This window comes from Equus przewalskii, chromosome 13 (assembly GCF_037783145.1).
Source record: "Equus przewalskii isolate Varuska chromosome 13, EquPr2, whole genome shotgun sequence".
Classification (NCBI taxonomy): domain Eukaryota; kingdom Metazoa; phylum Chordata; class Mammalia; order Perissodactyla; family Equidae; genus Equus; species Equus przewalskii.
The window spans coordinates 37,370,957-37,392,907 of NC_091843.1; the positions used below are offsets into that span (position 1 = coordinate 37,370,957).

The window sequence follows — 21,951 nt, forward strand, 5'->3', positions numbered from 1 at the left end:
ATTTGTTGGCATATAGCTTTTCATAGTATTCTCTTAGAATCTTTTGTATTTCTGAGGTGTCCGTTGTAATTTCGCCTCTTTCATTTTTGATTTTATTTATTTGAAGCTTCTCTCTTTTTTTTCTTGGTGAGTGTAGCTAAGGGCTTGTCAATTTTGTTTATCTTTTCAAAGAACCAGCTCTTAGTTTCATTGATTTTTTCTTTTTCTTTTTTTAGTCTCTAGCTCATTTATTTCCACTCTGATTTTTATTATTTCTTCCTTCTAGTGATTTTGGGCTTTGTTCTTCTTTGTCTAGTTCCCTAGATGTGCTGTTAGATTGTCTATTTGAGATTTTTCTTGTTTGTTGAGGTAGGCCTGTATTGCTATAAACTTTCCTCTTAGAACTGCTTTTGCTGTATCTCATAAATTTTGGCATGTCATATTTTCATTTTATTTGTCTCCAGGTACTTTTTAATTTCTCCCTTGATATCTTTGTTGACTCAGTAGTTGTTCAGTAGCATTTTGTTTAATCTCTGCACGTTTGTGGCTTTTCCAGTTTTCTTCCTGTAGTTGATTTCTAGTTTCAAACCATTGTGGTCAGAAAAGATGCTTGGTGTTATTTCAGTCTTCTTAAATTTATTGAGGCCTATTTTGTGGCCTAATGTATGATCTATCCTGGAGAATGTTCCATGTGCATTTGAAAAGAAGGTGTATTCTGTGGTTTTTGGGTGGAATGTTCTGTAGATATCTACTAAGTCCATCTGGTCTAATGTGTCATTTAAGGTCAGTGTTTCCTTGTTGATCTTCTGTTTGGATGATCTATCCATTGATGTAAGTGGAGTGTTAAAGTCCCCTACTATTATTCTGTTGCTGTCTATTTCTCCTTTTATGTCTGTTAGTAATTGCTTTATATATTTAGGTGCTCTCATGTTGGGTGCATAGATATTTATAATTGTTATATCCTCTTTCTGAATTGTTCTCTTTATGATTATGTAGTGCCCTTCTTTGTCTCGTGCTACAGTTTTTGTTTTAAAGTCTATTTTGTCTGATATAAGTATTGCTACCACAGCTTTCTTTTCATTGCCATTTGCATGGAGTATCTTTTTCCATCCCTTCACTTTCAGTTTGTGAGTGTCTTTAGGTCTGAAATGTGTCTCTTTTATGGATCATATATATATGGCTCTTGTTTTTTAATCCAATCAGCTACCCTCTGTCTTTTGATTGGAGCATTTAGTCCATTGACATTTAAAGTAGCTATTGATGAGTATGTAGTCATTGTCATTTTGTTACTTTTTTCTGGGTGTTTTAGTAGTTCTTCTCTCTTCCTTTCTTCTTCTCTTGCTCACTTCTATGGTGGTTTTATGGCTTTCTTTAGTTTTATGTTTGGGTTCCTTCGTTTTAATTTTTTGTGTATTTGTTATAGGTTTCTGGTTTGTGATTACCATAAGGTTCGTATATAATAACTACATAAATAGCAATCTATATTAAGTTGGTGGTCTCTTAAGTTTGACCTCTTGCTAAAAGCTCTACTCTTTTACTCCCCTCCTTCCACATTTTGTTTTAGATATCATAGTTAACTTCTTTTTTGTGTGAGTGTATCCATTAACCTTTTATCTTGGAAATAGATAGTACTAGTTCTTTTGACCTTCATGTTAGCTTCATAGGTGATTGATCAGCTACCTTTACCGTATATTTGCCTTTACCAGTGATTTTTATTATTATTATTTTTGATAATTTTCTTATTCCTATTTGTAGTCTTTTCTTTTCCACTTAAATAAGTCCTTTTAGCATTTCTTGTAAGTTTGGTTTCTCAATGATAAACTCCTTTAGTTTTTGCTTGTCTGGAAAAGTTTCTCTCTCCTTACATTCTGAGTGATAACCTTGCTGGGTAGAGTATTCTTGGCTGTAGGTTTTTCCCTTTCAGCACTTTAAATATATCGTACCACTTCCTTCTAGCCTACAAAGTTTCTGCTGAGAAGTTAGCCATACAAAAGAGTTCCTTTGTATGTAACTTGTTGCCTTTCCCTTGCAGCTTTTAGGATTCTCTTTGTCTCAGTTCTTGACATTTCAATTACAATGTGTCTTGGTGTAGACCTCTTTGGGTTCATCTTATTTTGCCCTCTCTGTGTTTCCTGTACCTGAATGTTTGTTTCCTTCCTTAGGTTAGGAAAGTTTTCAGCTATTATTTCTTCTAATAGATCCTCTGCCCCTTTGTCTCCCTATTCTTCCGGGACACCTATAACACAGATGTTCTTGCACTTGATGTTGTCCCTTAGACTGTTTTGGTTCTTTTTAATTTTTTTTCTTTACTCTGTTCAGCTTGGGTGATTTCCTCTAGTCTTTCATCCCGCTCACTGATCCATTCTTCTGTATCATCTACTCTGCTACTGATTCCTGCCAGTAAATTTTTCATTTCCATTATTGTATTCTTCAGTTCTGATTGGTTCTTTTTGATATTTTCCAATTCTTTGTTGAAGTTCTCACTATATTCATCTATTCTTCTCCCAAGATCAGTGAGTGTCCTTATGACTATTAGTTTGTACTCTTTGTCAGGTAGATTGTTTATCTCTGTTTCATTTAGTTCTTTTTCTGAGGATTTGTCCTGTTCCCTTATTTGGAACATATTCCTTTGTCTCCTCATTTTTTCCATTTCTCTGTTCTTATGTTTGTGTTTTAGGTAGATCAGCTATGTCTCCTGATCTTGGAAAAGTGGCCTTATGTAGGAGATCCTTATAAGGCACAGCAATGTGCTTCCCTCTTGTCACCAGTTCCAAATGTTCCAGGAGTGTCCCCTGCATGGGCTATATGTGTCCTTCTGTTGTGGCAGATTTGCCAATACTGCAGGTGCACGGGAAGGCTAGGCCATCCCCCTAGACAGCTGGTTGTAAGGCTCAGTTGCGTGTGGCTGCTGCAGTCACTTTATCAGATGGTGGCAGCCCCAGCACAGCTGGCTGCAAGGTCTAATAGCACATTCCTGCTACAGTTTTTCTGTTAAGTGAGTAGGACCCTAATGTGGCTGGTTGCTAGGCTCAGGGGCTCACAATTGCTGTAGGCCTCTGGTGTACAAGGCTATTGTCAGCTCCCTCAGTAGTGCAGCTGGGTGGGGCTGGCCCCAGGCGTGGCAGCACACAATTGCTTTAGGCATTGGAAGGTGGGGCAGATCCCCTATATGGCTGTTTGAGAAGAACAAGTCTGTTACAGCTGACAAGCCCCACCACCCACTGGCCCACCCACCCTGTCCACACAATCCTGCCCCATGAAGATGCCATGCCCCACTGAGTGGACCCACTCATCCTGCTGAAGAGGTTCCACACACCCTGTCTATGCAGACCCACAAGTTGCTCCAGGACTTGTTGGTGGATGGGGTCCATTCCTAGGGCAGGCTGCCTGCCCTGGCTGAGCTGGATTAAATCAGTACTCTAGTGGGCAGGGCAAACCCCAGTGCTAACAGACCAGGGTAAGAACTCCAGTGGTGTCTGCCTGTGTCTGTGTCAGCACACCTATACTAGAGCACAATAATGGCTGCCACCAATGTCTCAGTTCCTGGGGAGGTGGCCGCAGCTGCCTCCTGCCTCCCTGAGATGCGCCCAGAGCCCACCAAGTCAGTCTCTCTTCATCAAAGGACTGTGTACCTTTCTTCCTGGTGATTTTGTGTTGCTTTCTGAAATGGGTGAATTTGTGTGTGTACCCTTTAAGAGCAGGCTTTTCTTTCTCTTATGTTTGGTAGCTTTTCTGAGGGTATTCCTTGTTGTTGCTAATAGCCAGCAAAGCCAGATATTATGACACTTGTCTCAGTTGTGCTGAGTTCAAAAGCTGCTTATTATGGCATAGCTCTCCTCTTCAGATCCCCTGCTCTTCCACAGGAAGCTTCATATCTTAAGATTGTTCCTGGATGTAAAGTGCCATGGCTAGAATGTGGCTGTTTTCCTCTCCAGAAAGGCATTTCTGCCTCTTCCACCTCAGTCAGCACTGTCCCTTGTTGTGGGCATTCTTTTTATCCAGTTTCTGGTTCTCTCTCAGAGGTAATTGTTCCAAGAGTAGTTGTAAATTTGTTTTGTCCGTGGGAGGGGGTGAGTCCAGAGTCCTCCTACACCTCATATTCCCAGCCTAGAATGAAAATAATCTTATAATTTTATTTATAGCCTACATTTAACTTTCTTATCTCACTCTTTCTTCATAATACAAAAATATATCTCAAACTTGTAATCAGATTGTTACTAATTTCAAGTTATTAATGACTTAATGATGTATTACTGAGCTGTCATTTTAAATGCTTTTGTTAACTTTGTTTCTCTTATAGAGAAGAAAACTGCATCTCAGCCCTGAGCACTGTAGTAACTTTTACGTGGAACAGTATGGGAAAATGTTTTTCCCCAATTTAACAGCTTACATGAGTTCTGGGCCACTTGTTGCTATGATATTAGCTAGACATAAAGCCATCTCTTACTGGAAAGAACTTTTGGGACCAAGTAATAGCTTACTAGCTAAGGAGACACACCCAGACAGGTAACTTTCCTAGGGGGAAAAGTGAAATCCAACTATGAAAATGAAAAAAAAAAAAATCTGATTTCATTATAATAGGAATTTCCTTTTATTTGAGACTTCCTGAATCAGCTGCTTTTTGTGTGTATGTTGTGTGGGGGAGGTTCATTTTATGCCTTAACTATTTAAAAGTCTATCTTTAATACCAAATACCACAAAAGGCCTCATGGAATATCTGATTTATGGTTGATGAGGCTTATTCTTTTCTCAACCTTGAATTAAACTGCCACTGAAGTAGGATTTTTCATGGGAAAATTGGTATGGTATTTTAGAAGAATATTGATAATACAGACCAGAAATCCAGATTTTCAGCATTATCATTAATGTCTGGAAACCAGAGTTCTTGCACTTTTGAATATGCATTGCTTTTTCACTTCTCACAAAACTACACCTCCTTTTGCCCAGAGAACTCCTATTTTCCCAGTGTATCTCTCCTGCAGATTTAAATATATCTGACCCTTGTCTAGATAGATTTAAGCTTAAATTTGAAATAGATTAAAACCTGTATATATGAGAAGTGGCAATGCTTTTGTAAAATTCCTAAGTAGAATACACATGTGAAAACTAAGGAAAGGATGTCAAATTGGATGGTCATCATCTCTAACTTGCTTTTAGTCTAAGGGCAATTTATGGCACAGATGACCTAAGAAATGCACTTCATGGGAGTAATGATTTTGCTGCAGCAGAAAGAGAAATTCGATTCATGTTTCCTGAAGGTGAGCTACAGATGAGTAATTAGTCAATCACGTCTCCTTATTGTTTGCTTTTTGTTTTATTTTGGGGATGTAGCTGGGACAGAAGATAACACGGTTTTTCTCCAATATATTTTGTCATATTTTCAAGTTGTAGTTCCTTAAAAACTTGAAGCTGGGACCAGCCCTGTGGCATAGTGGTTAAGTTCAGTGTGCTGTGCTCTGCTCTGGCAGCCTGAGTTTGCAGTTTTGGATCCTGGAGATGGACCTACACCACTCATTGGCCATGCTGTGGTGGGGTCCCATGCTGTGGCAGTGACCCACATACAAAATAGAGGAAGATTGGTACAGATGTTAGCTCAGGGCAGATCTTTCTCAAGCAAGAAAAAGAGGAGGATTGGCAACAGATGATAGCTCAGGGCAACTCTTCCTCAGCAAAAAACCAAAAAAACGAAAACTTGAAGCCAAAAATGGAAAACTCAGCATTTCCCTTGGAACTAAATTGTGCCCTATTGGGAATCTTTCAAGAAGAGTTTATATATTTTTTCTTTCTTTGCTCTTGGACTAGACATATTTAGGGTTTCTCTTCTCCTTCTGTGTTATAACTCCTTTTAGTTATCCTTAATGCATCAGTAAAGTCTGTTACACATGAAAACAAGAATCTCCCTTGGAAATTATGATTGATTTACCATTTTCTCTAAAAATTTACTGTTTGCCTAACAAATGCTCATGCAGTTATAAAATTAATAGTTTTCAGGCCCTTTTTTGTTTCCATCCCTTATGGAAGTTGTAAACCTTTTAGAAGTGGGCATAATGAGGAACAACACTGAGATTTTTAGTTTGTTTTCAATAATATTTTTAGGGTAGGAAGAAAATTTGGTGATTTTCATTATAAAGAAAAAAAATGCAAAGCACTAGGCAGTTTTGAATTTTTGGGGGGCGTGTTGTTTTTCTCTAACTCATTTAGACCTGTTCCTCAGTATTTTCTACAGAAGATTTATTCAAAGAAAACTGAAAACTGTCCTGGAGATTTAAAAGTCCTGATTCTAAAACGAACAAAAACTGTTTTGTAGACATTTGTACACAAAAGGGTTTGCCTGCTTACATCTTTTATTCTTACTGATCTAATTTCTGTCACATATCCATTCCATTGAAGTATCTTTTTCTTTGGAACTGTTTATTGTGGAAAATTTCGATCATACACTAAAGTAGGCAGAATAGTATAATAAACCCCTAATGAACACATCACCCAACATCAACAGTTGTTTTCAGTCTGTTTTTTTCCTAAAGATTGGCACCTGAACTATCTGTTGCCAATCTTTTTTTTTTTTCCTTCTTCTCCCCAAAGCCCCCTCAGTACATAGTTGTATATTCTACTTGTAGGTCCTTTTAGTTCTCTGTGGGACTCTGCCTCAGCATGGCTTGATGAGCGATGCTAGATCCCTGCCCAGGATCCGAACCAGTGAAACCCTGGGCTGCCAAAGCGGAGTGTGTGAACTTAATCACTTGGCCACAGTGCCAGCCCCTGTGGTCAGTCTTATTTCGTGTATAACCCCTGTCCTACTTCTGCTTCCATATTATTTTGAAGCACATCTCAAGCATGAGATGTCTTTTTAATGTGTAGCACTTTAGATTTAGTCCTACTAGTGAATTAGACTTTTCCTCTTTAGCTTTTAACCAAAAGAGGATGAAAACGTACTTTCTCTTAAGTAGAAGATACATTTGGAAGCTCTTCTTACTCATAGGTTTCTATCCCTAAACTGTGATTTTAGATTGGCCTTGATTTTACCGGTTAATCCTCTAGACATGAGTTTAAGAGATATAATTAGACATTTGAGAAGCAGCAGTTGTAGGATAAATATAAATGATTAGTTACTTACCACACTGCAGATCTTTTGCTGTGGGAATGTGAAGTTATTTGAAGTAAATTCTGAGATTTGGTATGAACTCCCTCTAGCTTAGCAGTCAGTCAAGAACTATGTGCAAAACCCTATATGATGAGTAATTAAAACAAGTTAAAAGATATTCAAAGACATGTTCTTAACTTTTGAAAAAGGTAGTGGTCTTCCCTTTCCCTTTTAATAGGGGTGGCTAATTCAAAGCTTTGCTATAGTCATTCATTTAACAAATTTATTGAGTTACCTTCTATGTGCCAGACATGTAAAGAATAATAAGATGTCCCTGCTCTCAAGATGATCATATTTTAAAAGTCTATAAAAATAAATATACAATGCAATGTATAAATTATAAATGTCATTAAAAAGCATAATGAAAGTTCATCTATGTAAGAAACATGAAAACACGTTTTATTTTCTCATTAATTCATCCCACCCTAGTTTCTAGAGACAAATAATAAATGCTCAGCAAAAATAGATGAGGCAGAAACAAACAATCCAAAAATGAAGTTAAGGAAACAGTTTCATTCACATTAACTCCAAAAATAATAAAATATTTAGTAATAAATTTGATAAAAGAAGCTCAGTTCTTATACATTTAAAAGCACAAAACATTGCTGAGAAAAATAAAAGAATATCTAAATAAATAAATGTCCCCATGTTCATGGATCAGAAGAGTCAATATTGTCAAGATGGCAGTTCTCTCCAAATTGATCAATAAATTAAATGCAATTCCTATCAAAGTCCATACTTGCTTTTATATAGAGATTGACAAGCTAATTCTAAAATTTATATGGAATTGCAAAGGATCTAGAAGAGCTAAAAAAATTTTGAAAAAGAAGAATAAAGTTGGAGGACTTCCACTAACCTGATTTCAAAAACTTACTACAAATCCACAATAATTAAGACAGTATGGTACTAACATAAGGATAGACATATAGATCAATGGAACAGAATTGAGAATGTAGAAATAAATCCTTACATTTATGGTCAATGGATTTTAGACAAAAGTACCTGGGCAATTTGATGGGGGAAAGGATGGTCTTTTCAACAAATGGTGCTGGGACAACTGGATATCCACATGCAAAAAAAGAACTTAGACCCTTGTTTCATACCTTACATAAAATTGAACTCAACATGGATCATACACCTAAACATAAGAGCTGAAAACATAGAAGAAAATCTTCGTGACTTTGAGTTGGAGAAAGAATTTTTGCATATGACACAAAAGCGTGATCCATAAAAGAAGATATTGGTAAATTGGACTACATCAAAATTAAAAGCTTTTGTGCTTCAAAAGCCATCATTAAGAATATGAAAAGATGCAGCAAAGCAGTCCTAAGAGGGAAATTCATTGCAATACAGGCTCACCTCACTAAACAAGAAAAAATCTCACATAAGCAACCTCAAACAACACCTAACAGAATTAGGAAAAGAAGAACAAAGCCCAAAGTCAGTAGAAGGAGGGAAATAATAAAAATTAGAGCAGAAATAAACGATATTGAAACAAAAAAGACAGTAGAAAGGATCAATGAAACAAAGAGTTGGTTCTTCGAAAAAATTAACAAAATCGACAAACCCTTAGCCAGACTCACTAAGAAAAGAAGGGAGAAATCTCAAGTAAGTAAAATTAGGAATGAGAGAGGAGAAATCACAACAGATACCAAAGAAATACAAGGGATCATAAGAGAATACTATGAAAAACTATATGCCAACAAATTGAACAACCTAGAAGAAATGGACAAATTCCTAGACTCCTACAACCTCCCCAAACTGAATCAGGAAGAAATAGAGAATCTGAATAGACCAATCACATGTAAAGAAATAGAAACAGTAATCAAAAACCTCCCCAAAAATAAGAGTCCAGGACCAGACAGCTTCTCTGGAGAATTCTACCAAACATTCAAAGAAGATTTAATACCTATCCTTCTCAAACTATTCCAGAAAATTGAGGAAGATGGAGCACTCCCTAACACATTCTGTGAAGCCAACATCACTCTGATCCCCAAACCTGACAAGGACAACGCAAAGAAGGAAAACTACAGGCTGATATCACTGATGAACATAGATGCAAAAATCCTCAACAAAATTCTGGCAAACCAAATACAGCAATACATCAAAAAGATTATACACCATGATCAAGTGGGATTTATACCAGGGACACAGGGATGGTTCAACATCCGCAAGTCAATCAACGTGATACACTACATTAACAAAATGAGAAACAAACACCACATGATCATCTCAATAGATGCAGAGAAAGCATTCGACAAGATCCAACATCCATTTATGATAAAAACCCTCAATAAAATGGGTATAGAAGGAAAGTACCTCAACATAATAAAGGCCATATATGACAAACCCACAGCCAACATCATACTCAATGGACAAAAACTGAAAGCCATCCCTCTGAGAACAGGAACAAGACAAGGGTGCCCACTTTCACCACTCCTATTCAACATAGTACTGAAGGTGTTGGCCAGAGCAATTCGGCAGGAAAAAGAAATAAAAGGAATCCAAATAGGCAATGAAGAAGTAAAACTCTTGCTGTTTGCAGACGACATGATCTTATATATAGAAAACCCCAAAGAATCCATAGGAAAACTATTAGAAACAATCAACAGCTACAGCAAAGTTGCAGGGTATAAAATCAACATACATAAATCAGTAGCATTTCTATACACTAACAATAAACTAACAGAAAAAGAACTCAAGAACTCAATCCCGTTCACAATCGCAACGAAAAGAATAAAATACCTTGGGATAAATTTAACCAAGGAAATGAAAGATCTATACAATGAAAACTACAAGACCTTCTTGAAAGAAATTGGTGACGACATAAAGAGATGGAAAGACATTCCATGCACATGGATTGGAAGAATAAACATAGTTAAAATGTCCGTACTACCTAAAGCAATCTACAGATTCAACGCTATCCCAATCAGAATCCCAATGACATTCTTTACAGAAATTGAACAAAGAATCCTAAGATTCATATGGGCAACAAAAGACTGAGAATTGCTAAAGCAATCCTGAGTAAGAAAAACAAAGCCAGAGGCATCACAATCCCTGATTTCAAAACATACTACAAAGCTACAGTGATCAAAACAGCATGGTACTGGTACAAAAACAGGCACACAGATCAATGGAACAGAAGTGAAAGCCCAGAAATAAAACCACACATCTATGGACAGCTAATCTTTGACAAAGGAGCTGAGGGCCTACAATGGAGAAAAGAAAGTGTCTTTAACAAATGGTGCTGGGAAAACTGGACAGCCACATGTGAAAGATTGAAAATTGACGATTCTTTTTCACCATTCACAAAAATAAACTCAAAATGGATCAAAGACCTAAAGATTAGGCGTGAAACAATAAGTTTTCTAGAAGAGAATATAGGCAGTACACTCTTTGACATCAGTTTCAAAAGAATCTTTTCGGACACCATGACTCCTCAGATGAGGGAAACAATAGAAAGAATAAACAAATGGGACTTCATCAGACTAAAGAGCTTCTTCAAGGCAAGGGAAAACAGGATTGAAACAAAAAAACAGCCCACTAATTGGGAAAATATATTTACAAGCTACTTATCCAACAAAGGGTTAATCTCCATAATATATAAAGAACTCACACAGCTCAACAAAAAAAACCCAAACAACCCGATCAAAAAATGGGCAGAGGACATGAACAGACATTTCTCCAAAGAAGATATAAGGATGGCCAATAGACACATGAAAAGATGTTCATCATCACTAATCATCAGGGAAATGCAAATCAAAACTACACTAAGATATCACCTTACACCCGTTAGATTGGCAAAAATATCCAAAACCGAGAGTGACAAATGTTGGAGGGGTTGTGGAGAAAAAGGAACCCTCATACACTGTTGGTGGGAATGCAAACTGGTGCAGCCACTATGGAAAACAGTATGGAGATTTCTCAAAAAGTTGAAAATAGAAATACCTTATGACCCAGCCATCCCACTACTGGGTATCTATCCTAAGAACCTGAAATCCGCAATTCCAGGAGTCCCATGCACCCCTATGTTCATCGCAGCATTATTTACAATAGTCAAGACGTGGAACCAACCCAAGTGCCCAGCAACTGATGATTGGATAAAGAAGATATGGTGTATATACACAATGGAATACTACTCAGCCATAAAAAAGGACAAAATCGTCCCATTCGCATCAACATGGATGGACCTTTAGGGAATTGTGTTAAGCGAAGTAAGCCAGACAGAGAAAGACAAACTCTATATGACTCCACTCATAGGTGGAAGTTAACATATAGACAAGGAGAACTGATTGGTGGTTACCAGGGAAAAGGGGGGGTGGGGGAGGGCACAAAGGGTGAAGTGGTTTACCCACAACATGACTAACAATAATGTACAACTGAAATCTCACAAGGTTGTAATCTATCATAATCTTGATAAAAAAAAAAAGAATATGAAAAGAGAGGCTGGCCCCATGGCTGAGTGGTTAAATTTGCGTGCTCTGCTTCAGCGGCCCAGGGTTTCACTGGTTCTAATCCTGGGTGCGGACATGGCACCACTCATCAGGCCATGCTGAGGCGGTGTCCCATATGCCACAACTAGAAGGACCCACAACTAAAAAAAATATACAACTATGTACTGGGGAGATTTGGAGGAAAAGAAGGAAAAATAAAATCTTAAAAAAAAAAAAAAAGAATGTGAAAAGCCACAAACTGGGAGAAAATATTTGCAAGTCATGTATCAGATAAAGAACTTGTATCCAGAACATATAAAGAACTCTCTTACAACTCCATAATAAGACAAACAACCCAACTAAAAACTAGACAAGAGATTTGAATAGGCATTTCACAAATGAAGATATATGAATGGCTAATATGCACATGAAAAAATGCTCAACATAATTAATCATTGTGGAAATGCAAATTAAAACCACAATGAGATACCACTGCATACCCACTAGAATGGCTATAGTCAATGGCAAGGATATAGAGATACTGTGATCCTCGTACATTATTGTAAAATGGTACAGCCACTTTGGAAAACAGTTTGGCAATTTCTGAAAATGTTAAACATACACTTACCATGTAACTCCACTAGCAGTTCTACTAGAGGAATCTACCCACCCAAGAGAAATGAAAACATACATCTACATAAAGACGCATGTGAGTGTTCATAGCTGCATTATTTAATATAGCCAAAAACTGGAAACAATCCAGCTGTCCATCAAAGGATAAACAAAACTTAATATAGCTATATGATGTAATACTACACAGCAATTAAAAGGAACAAGCTACTGATACATGCTACAACATGGATGCATCTCAAAACATGTGCTAAGTGAAAGAATCCAGGCACAAAAGACCAAAATTTTTGTTTTCTGTTTTATCTCCCCAAATCCCCCCCGTACATAGTTGTATATCTTAGTTGCAGGTCCTTCTAGTTGTGGCATGTGGGACACCACCTCAACATGGCCTGACAAGCAGTGCCATGTCTGCGCCCAGGATCCGAACCTGCAAAACCCTGGGCTGCCGCAGCAAAGCACGCAAACTTAACCACTCGGCCACGGGGCCGGCCCCAAAAGACCAAATATTATATGATCAATTTATGTGAAATGTCCAGAATAGGCAAATTTTTAGAAACAGAATGAAGCTCAGTTGTTGCCAAGGGCTGAGGATAGGAGTGGAAGCACGGAATTGCAAACAGGTACAAGGAAACATTTTTGGGGTGATGGAAGTGTTCTAAAACTGTATGGTGAGGATCACACAACTATAAATTTATAAAAAATCAATTGTATACTTCAGTGGGTGAATTTTGTGATATGTGAATTATACCTCAATAATGCTGTTTTTTAAAAATAAAATTATAAAAAATAGATGAGGTTCCTGTTCCCATGCAGTTTATAGTCTAGTGTTCAAAATATAGCCATTAAACAATAATTACCCAAATAATTGCATAATCATTGTAATAATTGCATAGTTATTGTATGGTAAGTACTATGCAAGGCAATTAGAGGGTATCGTGAGAGACTACAGTAAGAAAGGCCTGACTGAGGAAGTAACATTTTAGCTGAGATCCAAGAGATAAGTAGTGGTTAACCAGAGTGAAGGGAAGAACATTCTAGCAGAAGGAACAGCATGTGCTCAGGTCATAAGCAGGAAAGAAGATGGCACATTCTATAAATTGAAAGATCGGGGTGGAGAAATGTAAGATGAGATTGGAGAGATATATGGAGGTCACATGGTAGAGAGTCTTGTGAGCCATGGTGTTAAGTTCTGTCTTGACTATAAATGCAATGAGGAGCTACTGAAGCATTTTAAGGATGGAAGGGACAACATCAGATTCTCATTTTTAAGATACTACCAAAGGCCTGGGCACAGGGAACATTGAACACGATAAACATGGTCTTAACGTTCATGGAACTTAAAGAGTAAAAGAGACAGATGACAAATATTTGTGTAACTGAAATAAAATTGTTACAGTGATCAGTGTAATGAAGGGTGATATTATGAGACTAATGGGAAAGGAACCTTTTATCCAAGACCTGTGAGCCTTCTCTCAGCTTTTCCTGGCATCATGGCAAAGGACTCCCATTGTTAGTCCTTGTCCATGGAGACTGAGCCTGTACGCTAGTCCTACAGAAATCTGTCCTCCCACCCTCCTTTCCCTTGGACCAGTGAAGATTTAGATCTGCCCACATGAGACCAGTAGCTTCACTTTCTCATCTTTATCAAAAGTAGCATATCGATGGACATCAACCTCTAAAGACCTACCAAGACTTATAAAATATATTCTTTCTTGTAGAAATATATTCTTTGTTGTATTGCAAGTTTGGTTCACCTACATAGTGTTCAAACAAAGCTGAAGAGACTAAAATCTCCCTATCTGAAATAATTTATTTAAAAACCTGAAAAATAAGAGCAAGAATATTGATACATATTATATAGACAGAAATAGATTTTATGTGTATATTCAGTAGTCTATAAGAGAGCAAAAACTATATATTATTTTCTGTTGTATCTATACACTTTGCAAGGTGCCTGCCATTTTCTTGGCAGAAATTAATTTTTGAAATGAATTAATCTCCTGGATTTTACATGTTTTTCATTCGTATTTTTCTTTTTATAATGTTGTCCATTATTTACTATAAAAAACGTGGAAGTGGAAATGCAGAAAAGGATATAGTTGAAAACATAATCAGAATCTTATACATGATCATTATTAGCACCTTGATATGTTTTTTGCCAGTCTTATGTAGTCTTATTATTTTTCTCTGTGTGTGTGCTTGTGTGTTTTTGAGCAAACTTATGCTATGTATCTAGTTCTGTTTCCTTTTTTAAAAAAAAGCTTTTTATTTCTCATGGCATTAAAATTTCTTTGAAGATTTTTTAATGACTATATAATATTTCATCATTTATTTTGGCTTTAATGGGAATACATTTGTATTTGCAGTGATTGTTGAGCCCATTCCAGTTGGACAAGCTGCTAAGGACTATTTAAATTTATATGTAACACCAACCTTGCTTGAAGGACTCACAGAGCTTTGTAAGCAAAAACCAGCAGATCCTTTTGTAAGAAATCTTTTTATTTACACTAAAGAATATTGTCTATGGTTTTTATATTTAAAACATTGTATTCTTTGAAACAGTGAAAGTATTGGGACTTGTTTTTAAAAACTATTTCATATACATTTTAGATGTTTCTTTGTGTATAACTTTTGATTACTTATTTCCTTGATGTGTTTTAACTCTTAAAAAACATTGTTCCTAAATACGTTTTCAATTATTGCATCCTTCAATTGCTGAGCATTGTTTTTTTGTGTACAACTTATATAATCAAAGGATAAAATTAGATACATACTTGAATTTTGTTCAACATTTTTTTTTTGAGGAAGACTGGCCCTGAGCTAACATCCGTGTCCATCTTCCTCTACTTTATATGTGGGACGCCTACCACACCATGGCGTGCCATGCAGTGCCATGTCTGCACCCAGGATCCAAACTGGTGAACCCTGGGCCACCCAGAAGTGGAATGTGCGAACTTAACTGCTGCGCCACCGGGCCAGCCCCTGTTCAACATTTTTGTTTCTCATGATATCTAAAATTTTTAAGTAGAAAACTCGTATTCATTCACATCCCTACATGTCTCAACGTTGCTCAGGCGGGTGGAAGAATGGTTGGGGAGGAAGAGCTAGGATAGTTGTCTAGGGCCAAATGTCATCCTGGGTCCTTCTTTACAGCTGCTCCCACCCATTTGAAGACTCTCCAAGATAATCAGGGAAGGTTATTTCAATACCAGCCCTACCAAAATAATATTTCTAGACTCTGTAAACACTCCCAAAGGGAATCCCCTTTGGAAGACAAAAAATTTAATCTCCTGTACTAACTTTGTCACTTTTACCAAAAAGAAAAGATAGGCAGATTATTTCTTTATATTATAAAAGTAATATATGTTTATTTAGTAGGAAACCTGAAACTATGTAAAAATGTAAAATGTAAAGAAGAGAAGAAAAAGATACCCCTGGTTCCATTTCCTAAACATAGTCTCTGATGTCATCTTGCCTGGATTCACCTCTGCCTCCAGACTCCTAACCTCTCTCTGAATCTCTCTTTTCTCTTCAGTAAAATACAGATATATTTGGTACCTACCTACCTAATAGGGATATTGTTAGGACTGAATGTATAAATGCTTGTAAAATTCTTAGTCAAGGTGTGTAATGCATAAGTGCTTAAATATCAGCTGCTATTATTGTTATTTTTTTCCAGTCCTTTTTTTTTCTTTGCTGAGGTTTTATTTTTTATATGACTATATATAAACATATATTCCATGAACATTGCTATATTTAAAAGAGGTGGGCTTTTTTCTTTTTTTGGCTGAGGAAGATTTGCCCTGAGCTAACATCCATTGCCAGTCTTCCCCTATTTTATCTGTGGGTTACTGGCACAGTGTGGCCACAGACAAGTGGTGCAGGTCTGCGCCCAGGAACCGAACCTGGACTGCCAAACTGGAGCATGCCAAACGTAACCACTAGGCCACTGGGGCTGGCCCTATAGAGATTATTTTAATAGGCACATGATCTGTTTCTTTTATTACCTTTACTATTCCTTTTTTGCTGTTTGAGTTGTTTGCTATTATAAATACTGTGATAATAAACAGCTTTGAGTATAGAGCTTTTCACACACTGGGATTGTTTCATTTGGAAAGAGATCAAAGTAGAATTATGTCAAAATATATGAAGTTTAAAAAATTTTTGGCCCTTAAAGAACTTTATTTTTTGATTAATTATTTTTTTGAATAAGTGATATTTGAATATCGTATAAAATTCAAAAGTTACAAAAGGATATATAGTGAAAAGTAACTCTTCTTATTCCTCTTTCTCAGCCACCCAGTTGTACTCCTTGGAGTCACTGTTACCAGCCTTTAGTGTATCCTTTCAGAGAAAACCTATGCACGGATAAGCATACATATGTTTATGTGCTTAAAAACACATACACATACAAAATTTAGTAGCTAGCCACTAAATATACTATTTGACACTTTTAACCTTATTTACTTAATATGTATTATAAATTTTTGCATAGCACCACAAACAAAATCTCCACATTTTAAAAGAACAGCTTATGGCATTCTGTTGTATGGATGCTCTACAATTTATTAATTAGTCCCATTTAGATGGTTGTTTGGGTTCTTTCTACTCTTTTGTTATTGTAAACTGCTGCAGTGAATATCCTCATTCACATGTCAGCACACCATTTGTCTATAGAATAAATGCCTACAAATGGAAGTACTGAGTCAAAAAGAATGTTATTTTGATGTTTTTGTTATGTGCATTTTTAATTTGGATAAATATTGCCAAATTACCTTTTGTAATGGTTGTACCATTTTATACTTAGATCAAAAATGAATAAGAGTGCCTGATGTTTTTCAAGCCTTGCGTTTTTTGGCCAATCTGATAGATGAAAAATAATATCTGGTACCATTTTAATCTGTTTAATTTGTATTTCTTTTGTTATGAGTGAGTCTGAGTGTCTTTTTACATATGCTGCTTAAAGTCGTTTGCATTTCCTTTTCTGGGAACTTCCTACCCATGCCCTTTGTCCATTTTTTGGAGGAGAAGGGTGGTTCTAGATCTTTTCCTTATTGTGTTGGAATTCTATATATTTAGGAAAATATCCTTTTGTTGTTTAGTAGATTTTTTCAGTTTATCGCTTGTCTTTTGACTTTTTTCATGAGATATTTTAATTTTAATGTAGCCGAATTTATTGAGCTCTAGGTTTCTGGCTGTATTTAAAGAAGGTTTTCTGCTCTGAGATTATAAATGACATTCTCCCATGTTTCCTTCTAGTACTTTTTATGCTCCTTTTTTTACATATATATTTTTGATCATCTGGAATTTATTTTGCTATCGAGAGTGAGGTAGGGAGCCACATTTTATTTTATTTTCCACTGGGTTTCCCAATTGGCCAAAACCATTTATTGAACAATCTCTATTTTCCTCATAGATTTAAGATTGCACTGTTAACATATACTAAGTTCCTGCATGCATTTAGGTTTATTTCTGTATTTTTTTCTGTTTTACTTACCTATATATCTGTTCATTTGCAAGTACCACACTGCTTTAATTATTGTAGCTTTATATTTTAAAATCAGGTGGTTCTAAGCCTCCTAGTTAGTCTTCTTTTTCAGAATTTTCTCGACTTTTTTTGTGTTGTTATTTCTAATGTGAATATTTTCAGGTCACAGTACATACTATCATATTGCTTTCTTGAAAGGCCATGCCAATTTACACTGTGATCACAAATGTGTAATTCCCATTTCACCCCATCCACATTAGTATTAGATGTAAGTTAAAAACACTGAAGTGGAAGTAGGACTGATCTGATAACAGGCAAAAGAGACAAAAGAAATGATATTTCAATTGTTTTAACTTATATGTATATATTTACTGGCGAGGTTAAGCATTCTCGCTTGTGTTTAGTTGTATTTCCTCCTTTGTGAATTATCTATCTGTCTTTTGTCCACTTACCTGTTGGAGTTTTGTGAGAGTTTTTTGTATGTTAGTTACATCAACTTTTAATCATACTTACGGCAAAAATATTTCCCTTTTTGTTTAACTTTCAATTTTGCGTTTTAAATAATATTCAATAAGTCAGACCTTGATTTTTTTCCTTATTGTGAGTTTTCGTTTACCATCTAAGTTTAGAAAGGCCTCTCCCATTGAAAGTTTTGCTAAATATTCACTTTTGTTTACTTGTAAATTTTTTATACTTAATTTTCCCCTGCATCTGGAATTATTTTTGTGTGTAACACAAGATGAAGATCTAAACTGATTTTTTTCTGACCAGTTGTCCTTGTACATTGATTTATGAAGCCTTACTTATCATGTATTAAATTCTATATCTTGGCATGTATTCTCTTACAAGGATCTTTACGGTCTAACAACAATACCACAATAAATAATTACTTTTAACGTTATTTTCAGTGCTTCTGTATATACTTAACAATCTTTCTTTTCAGTTTTTTGTGATAAAATATGTATAAGATCAAACTTGCCATTTTAACCACTTTTAAGTGTACAATTCAGTGGCATTAATTATAGTCACAATTTTATGCAACCATCATCACTATCTATGTCCAAAACTTTTTCATCAACCCAACCAGAAATTCTGTAACCTAAGCAATAACTCCCCATTATCTCCTCCCCTCAGGCCCTAGTAACCTCTAATCTACTTTCTGTCTCCGTGAATTTGCCTATTATAGATATTTAATATAAGTGGAATCAGACAATCTTCTTTTGTGTTTGGCTTATTTCGCTTAGCATAATGTTTTCAAAGTTCATATAGGTTGTAGCATGTATCAGAATTTCATTCCTTTATGGATGAATATTATTCCATTGTGTGTATATATCATATTTTGCTTATCCATTCATCTATTGATGAATACTAGGGTTGTTTCTACCTTCTGGCTATTGTGCATAATGTTGCAGTGAACATTGGTGTACAAGTATCTGTTTGAGTACTTGTTTTCAATTCTTTGAGGTATATGCATAAGAGTGGAATTGCTGGGTCACATGCTAATTCTGTGCTTAGCTTTTTGAGAAACCACCCAACTGTTTTTCACAGCGACTGCACCATTTTACTTTGCTACTAGCAATGTTTGAGAGTTTCAGTTTCTCCACATCCTGAGCAGCACTTATTCTTTTCTGTTTTTGTTTTTATTATAGCCATCCTAGTAGATGTGAAATGGTCTATTGTTGTGGTTTTGATTTGCATTTCCTTTACAACTAATAATGAGCATCTTTTCATGTGCTGTTTGGCTATTTGTGTATTTTCTTTGGAGAAATGTCTGTTCATATTCAAGTTCTTTACTCATTTTTAACTGAGTTTTTTTTTGTTGAGTTGTAGGAGTTCTTTATATGTGGAAGATGTTAAATTCTTATCAGATCTATGGTTTGCAAGTATTTTCTTCCCTTTTGTAGGTTATCTTTTTGCTTTGTTTTTTTTTTTAAGATTTTATTTTCCCTTTTTCTCCCCAAAGTCACCCTGTACATAGTTGTGGGTCCTTCTAGTTGTGGCATGTGGGATGCCGCCTCAGCCTAGCTTGATGAGTGGTGCCATGTCCGTGCCCAGGATTCGAACTGGTGAAACACTGGGCCGCCAAAACAGAATGCGTGAACTTAACCACTCCGCCATGGGGCCAGCCCCTTTAGGTGCTTTCTTGATAATGTCATTTAATGCACAAAAGTTTTAAAATTTTGACAAAATCTAATTTATCTATTTTTTCTTTTGTTGCTCATGCTTTTGGTGTCATCTAAGAATCCATTTCCACATTCAAGGTCATGAAGATTTATTCCTATGTTTTCATTTAATATTGTAAGAGTTTTAGCTCTTATATTTAGGTTATTGATCCATTTTGAATTAATTTTTCTATGTGGTGTGAGGTAAGCATGCAGCTTCATGCTTTTGCATGTGGAAATCCAGTTGTCCCAGTACCATCTGTTGAAGAGACTGTACCTTCTCCATTGAATGGACTTGGTATCATTGTTAAAAATCAATTGGTCAGGGGCCAGCCCAGTGGTGCAGCGGTTAAGTTCACATGTTCTGCTTTGGCAGCCTGGGGTTCACCGATTCGGATCCTGGGGGCAGACATGGCACTGCTTGGCAAGCCATGCTGTGGCAGGCGTCCCACATATAAAGTAGAGGAAGATGGGCACCGATGTTAGCTCAGGGCCAGTCTTCCTCAGCAAAAAGAGGAGGATTGGCAGCAGATGTTAGCTCAGGGCTAATCTTCCTCAAAAAAAAAAATCAATTGGTCATATGTGTATGGCCATTATTTCTGGACTCTCACCTTCTATTCTGTTGGTCTTTTTGTCTCTCTGTATGCCACCCTGTTTTGATTTCTGTAGCATTTTCTTTTTTAAAGATTTTATTTTTCCTTTTTCTCCCCAAAGCCCCCTGGTGCATAGTTGTGTATTTTTAGTTGTGAGTCCTTCTAGTTGTGGCATGTGGGATGCCTCCTCAGCATGGCTTGATGAGCGGTGCCATGTCCACGCCCAGGATCCAAACCCAGCGAAACCCTGGGCTGCCGAAGTGGAGTGAGTGAACTTAACCACTCGGCTATGGGGCTGGCCCCTGATTTCTGTAGCTTTGCAATAGATTTTGAAACCAGGAAGGATAAAAGTCGGAAAATCCTCCAACTTTGTTCTTTTTCATGATTGTTTTGGCTTTTCAGAGCCCCTTGAAATATTCCATATGATTTTGAGGATTGACTTTTACATTTCTGCAGAAATGACTGTTGGAAATTTGATAGAGATTGTATTGAGTCTGTGATTGTTTTGGGTAGTATTGACATCTTAACCGTATTAAGTCTTTCCGTGAACACGGGATATTTTTCCTTTTATTTAGGTCCTTTATTTTCTTTTAGCAATGTTTTATAGTTTTCAGGATACAAGTTGGTTAAATTTATTCCTAGATATATTTTTTACAGTGCTATTATAATAAAAATGATTTCTTTCTTTTTTTGTTTTTGAGGAAGATTAACCCTGAGCTAACATCTGCTGCCACTCCTCCTCTTTTTGCTGAGGAAGACTGGCCCTGAGCTAACACCCGTGCCCATCTTCCTCTACTTTATATGTGGGACACCTGCCACAGCATGGCTTGCCAAGCAGTGCCATGTCCGCACCCGGGATCTGAACTGGTAAACCCTGGGCCGCCAAAGCAGAATGTGTGCACTTAACCACTGGGCTGGCCCCAAAAATGGTTTCTTAATTTCCTTTTTGGATTGTTCATTGCTGATGTATAGAAACACAACTGAATTTTATGTGTTGCTTTTGTAACCTACAACTTTGCTGAATTCATTTATTAGTTCTAGTGGCTTTCTTGTGGACTCTTTGGGGTTTTCTAAATATGGGACCATGTCCTCTGTGAATGGAGATAGTTTTACTTCTTTTCCAGTTTGGATCTGTACTTGACAATCTTGCATAATGTAAAACTCAGTGTTTCAATTTTTAATGGTCATTTTCTCATTATTCTTAAAGCAATTTTTGAAAACTGTTTTAAATTGATATACTATGTGTTGTATAAAGTATTTAAATGTTTATTAACTTGAGGATGTTTTTCATTTTTTCATAGATTTGGCTGGCTGATTGGCTGCTGAAAAATAATCCCAGCAAACCTAAACTTTGTCACCATCCAGTTGCAGAAGAACATTTTAAAAGTAAAGTCCTTTAAAGAACAAATCACGAACTGTTGTATTGTAAAAGGCATGCTTCTACTTAAAAAAAAAGAAAGAAAGAAAACATAATTCCTAAAGGTTTAAGTAACTACGCGTGAAATAAATTACTTCTTAAAAATAA

The 21,951-nt window shown here is 36.4% G+C and overlaps 1 protein-coding gene across 6 annotated transcripts in view; it reads left to right on the top strand.

Moving 5' to 3' along the window:
- NME5 (NME/NM23 family member 5) overlaps positions 1-21,951 on the top strand; it is a 29,442-nt gene extending 7,491 nt beyond the window's left edge. For 5 of the 6 annotated variants that reach the window (XM_008538979.2, XM_070570867.1, XM_070570869.1 and 2 more), the window contains 4 exons: positions 4,280-4,485; positions 5,137-5,237; positions 14,550-14,668; positions 21,728-21,951. In XM_008538979.2, the coding sequence (XP_008537201.1) occupies positions 4,280-4,485; positions 5,137-5,237; positions 14,550-14,668; positions 21,728-21,826 (525 nt within the window). In that variant the 3' untranslated portion in view covers positions 21,827-21,951. The remainder of the gene's footprint in view (positions 1-4,279; positions 4,486-5,136; positions 5,238-14,549; positions 14,669-21,727) is intronic. The other variant, XM_070570866.1, reaches the window with a different exon arrangement.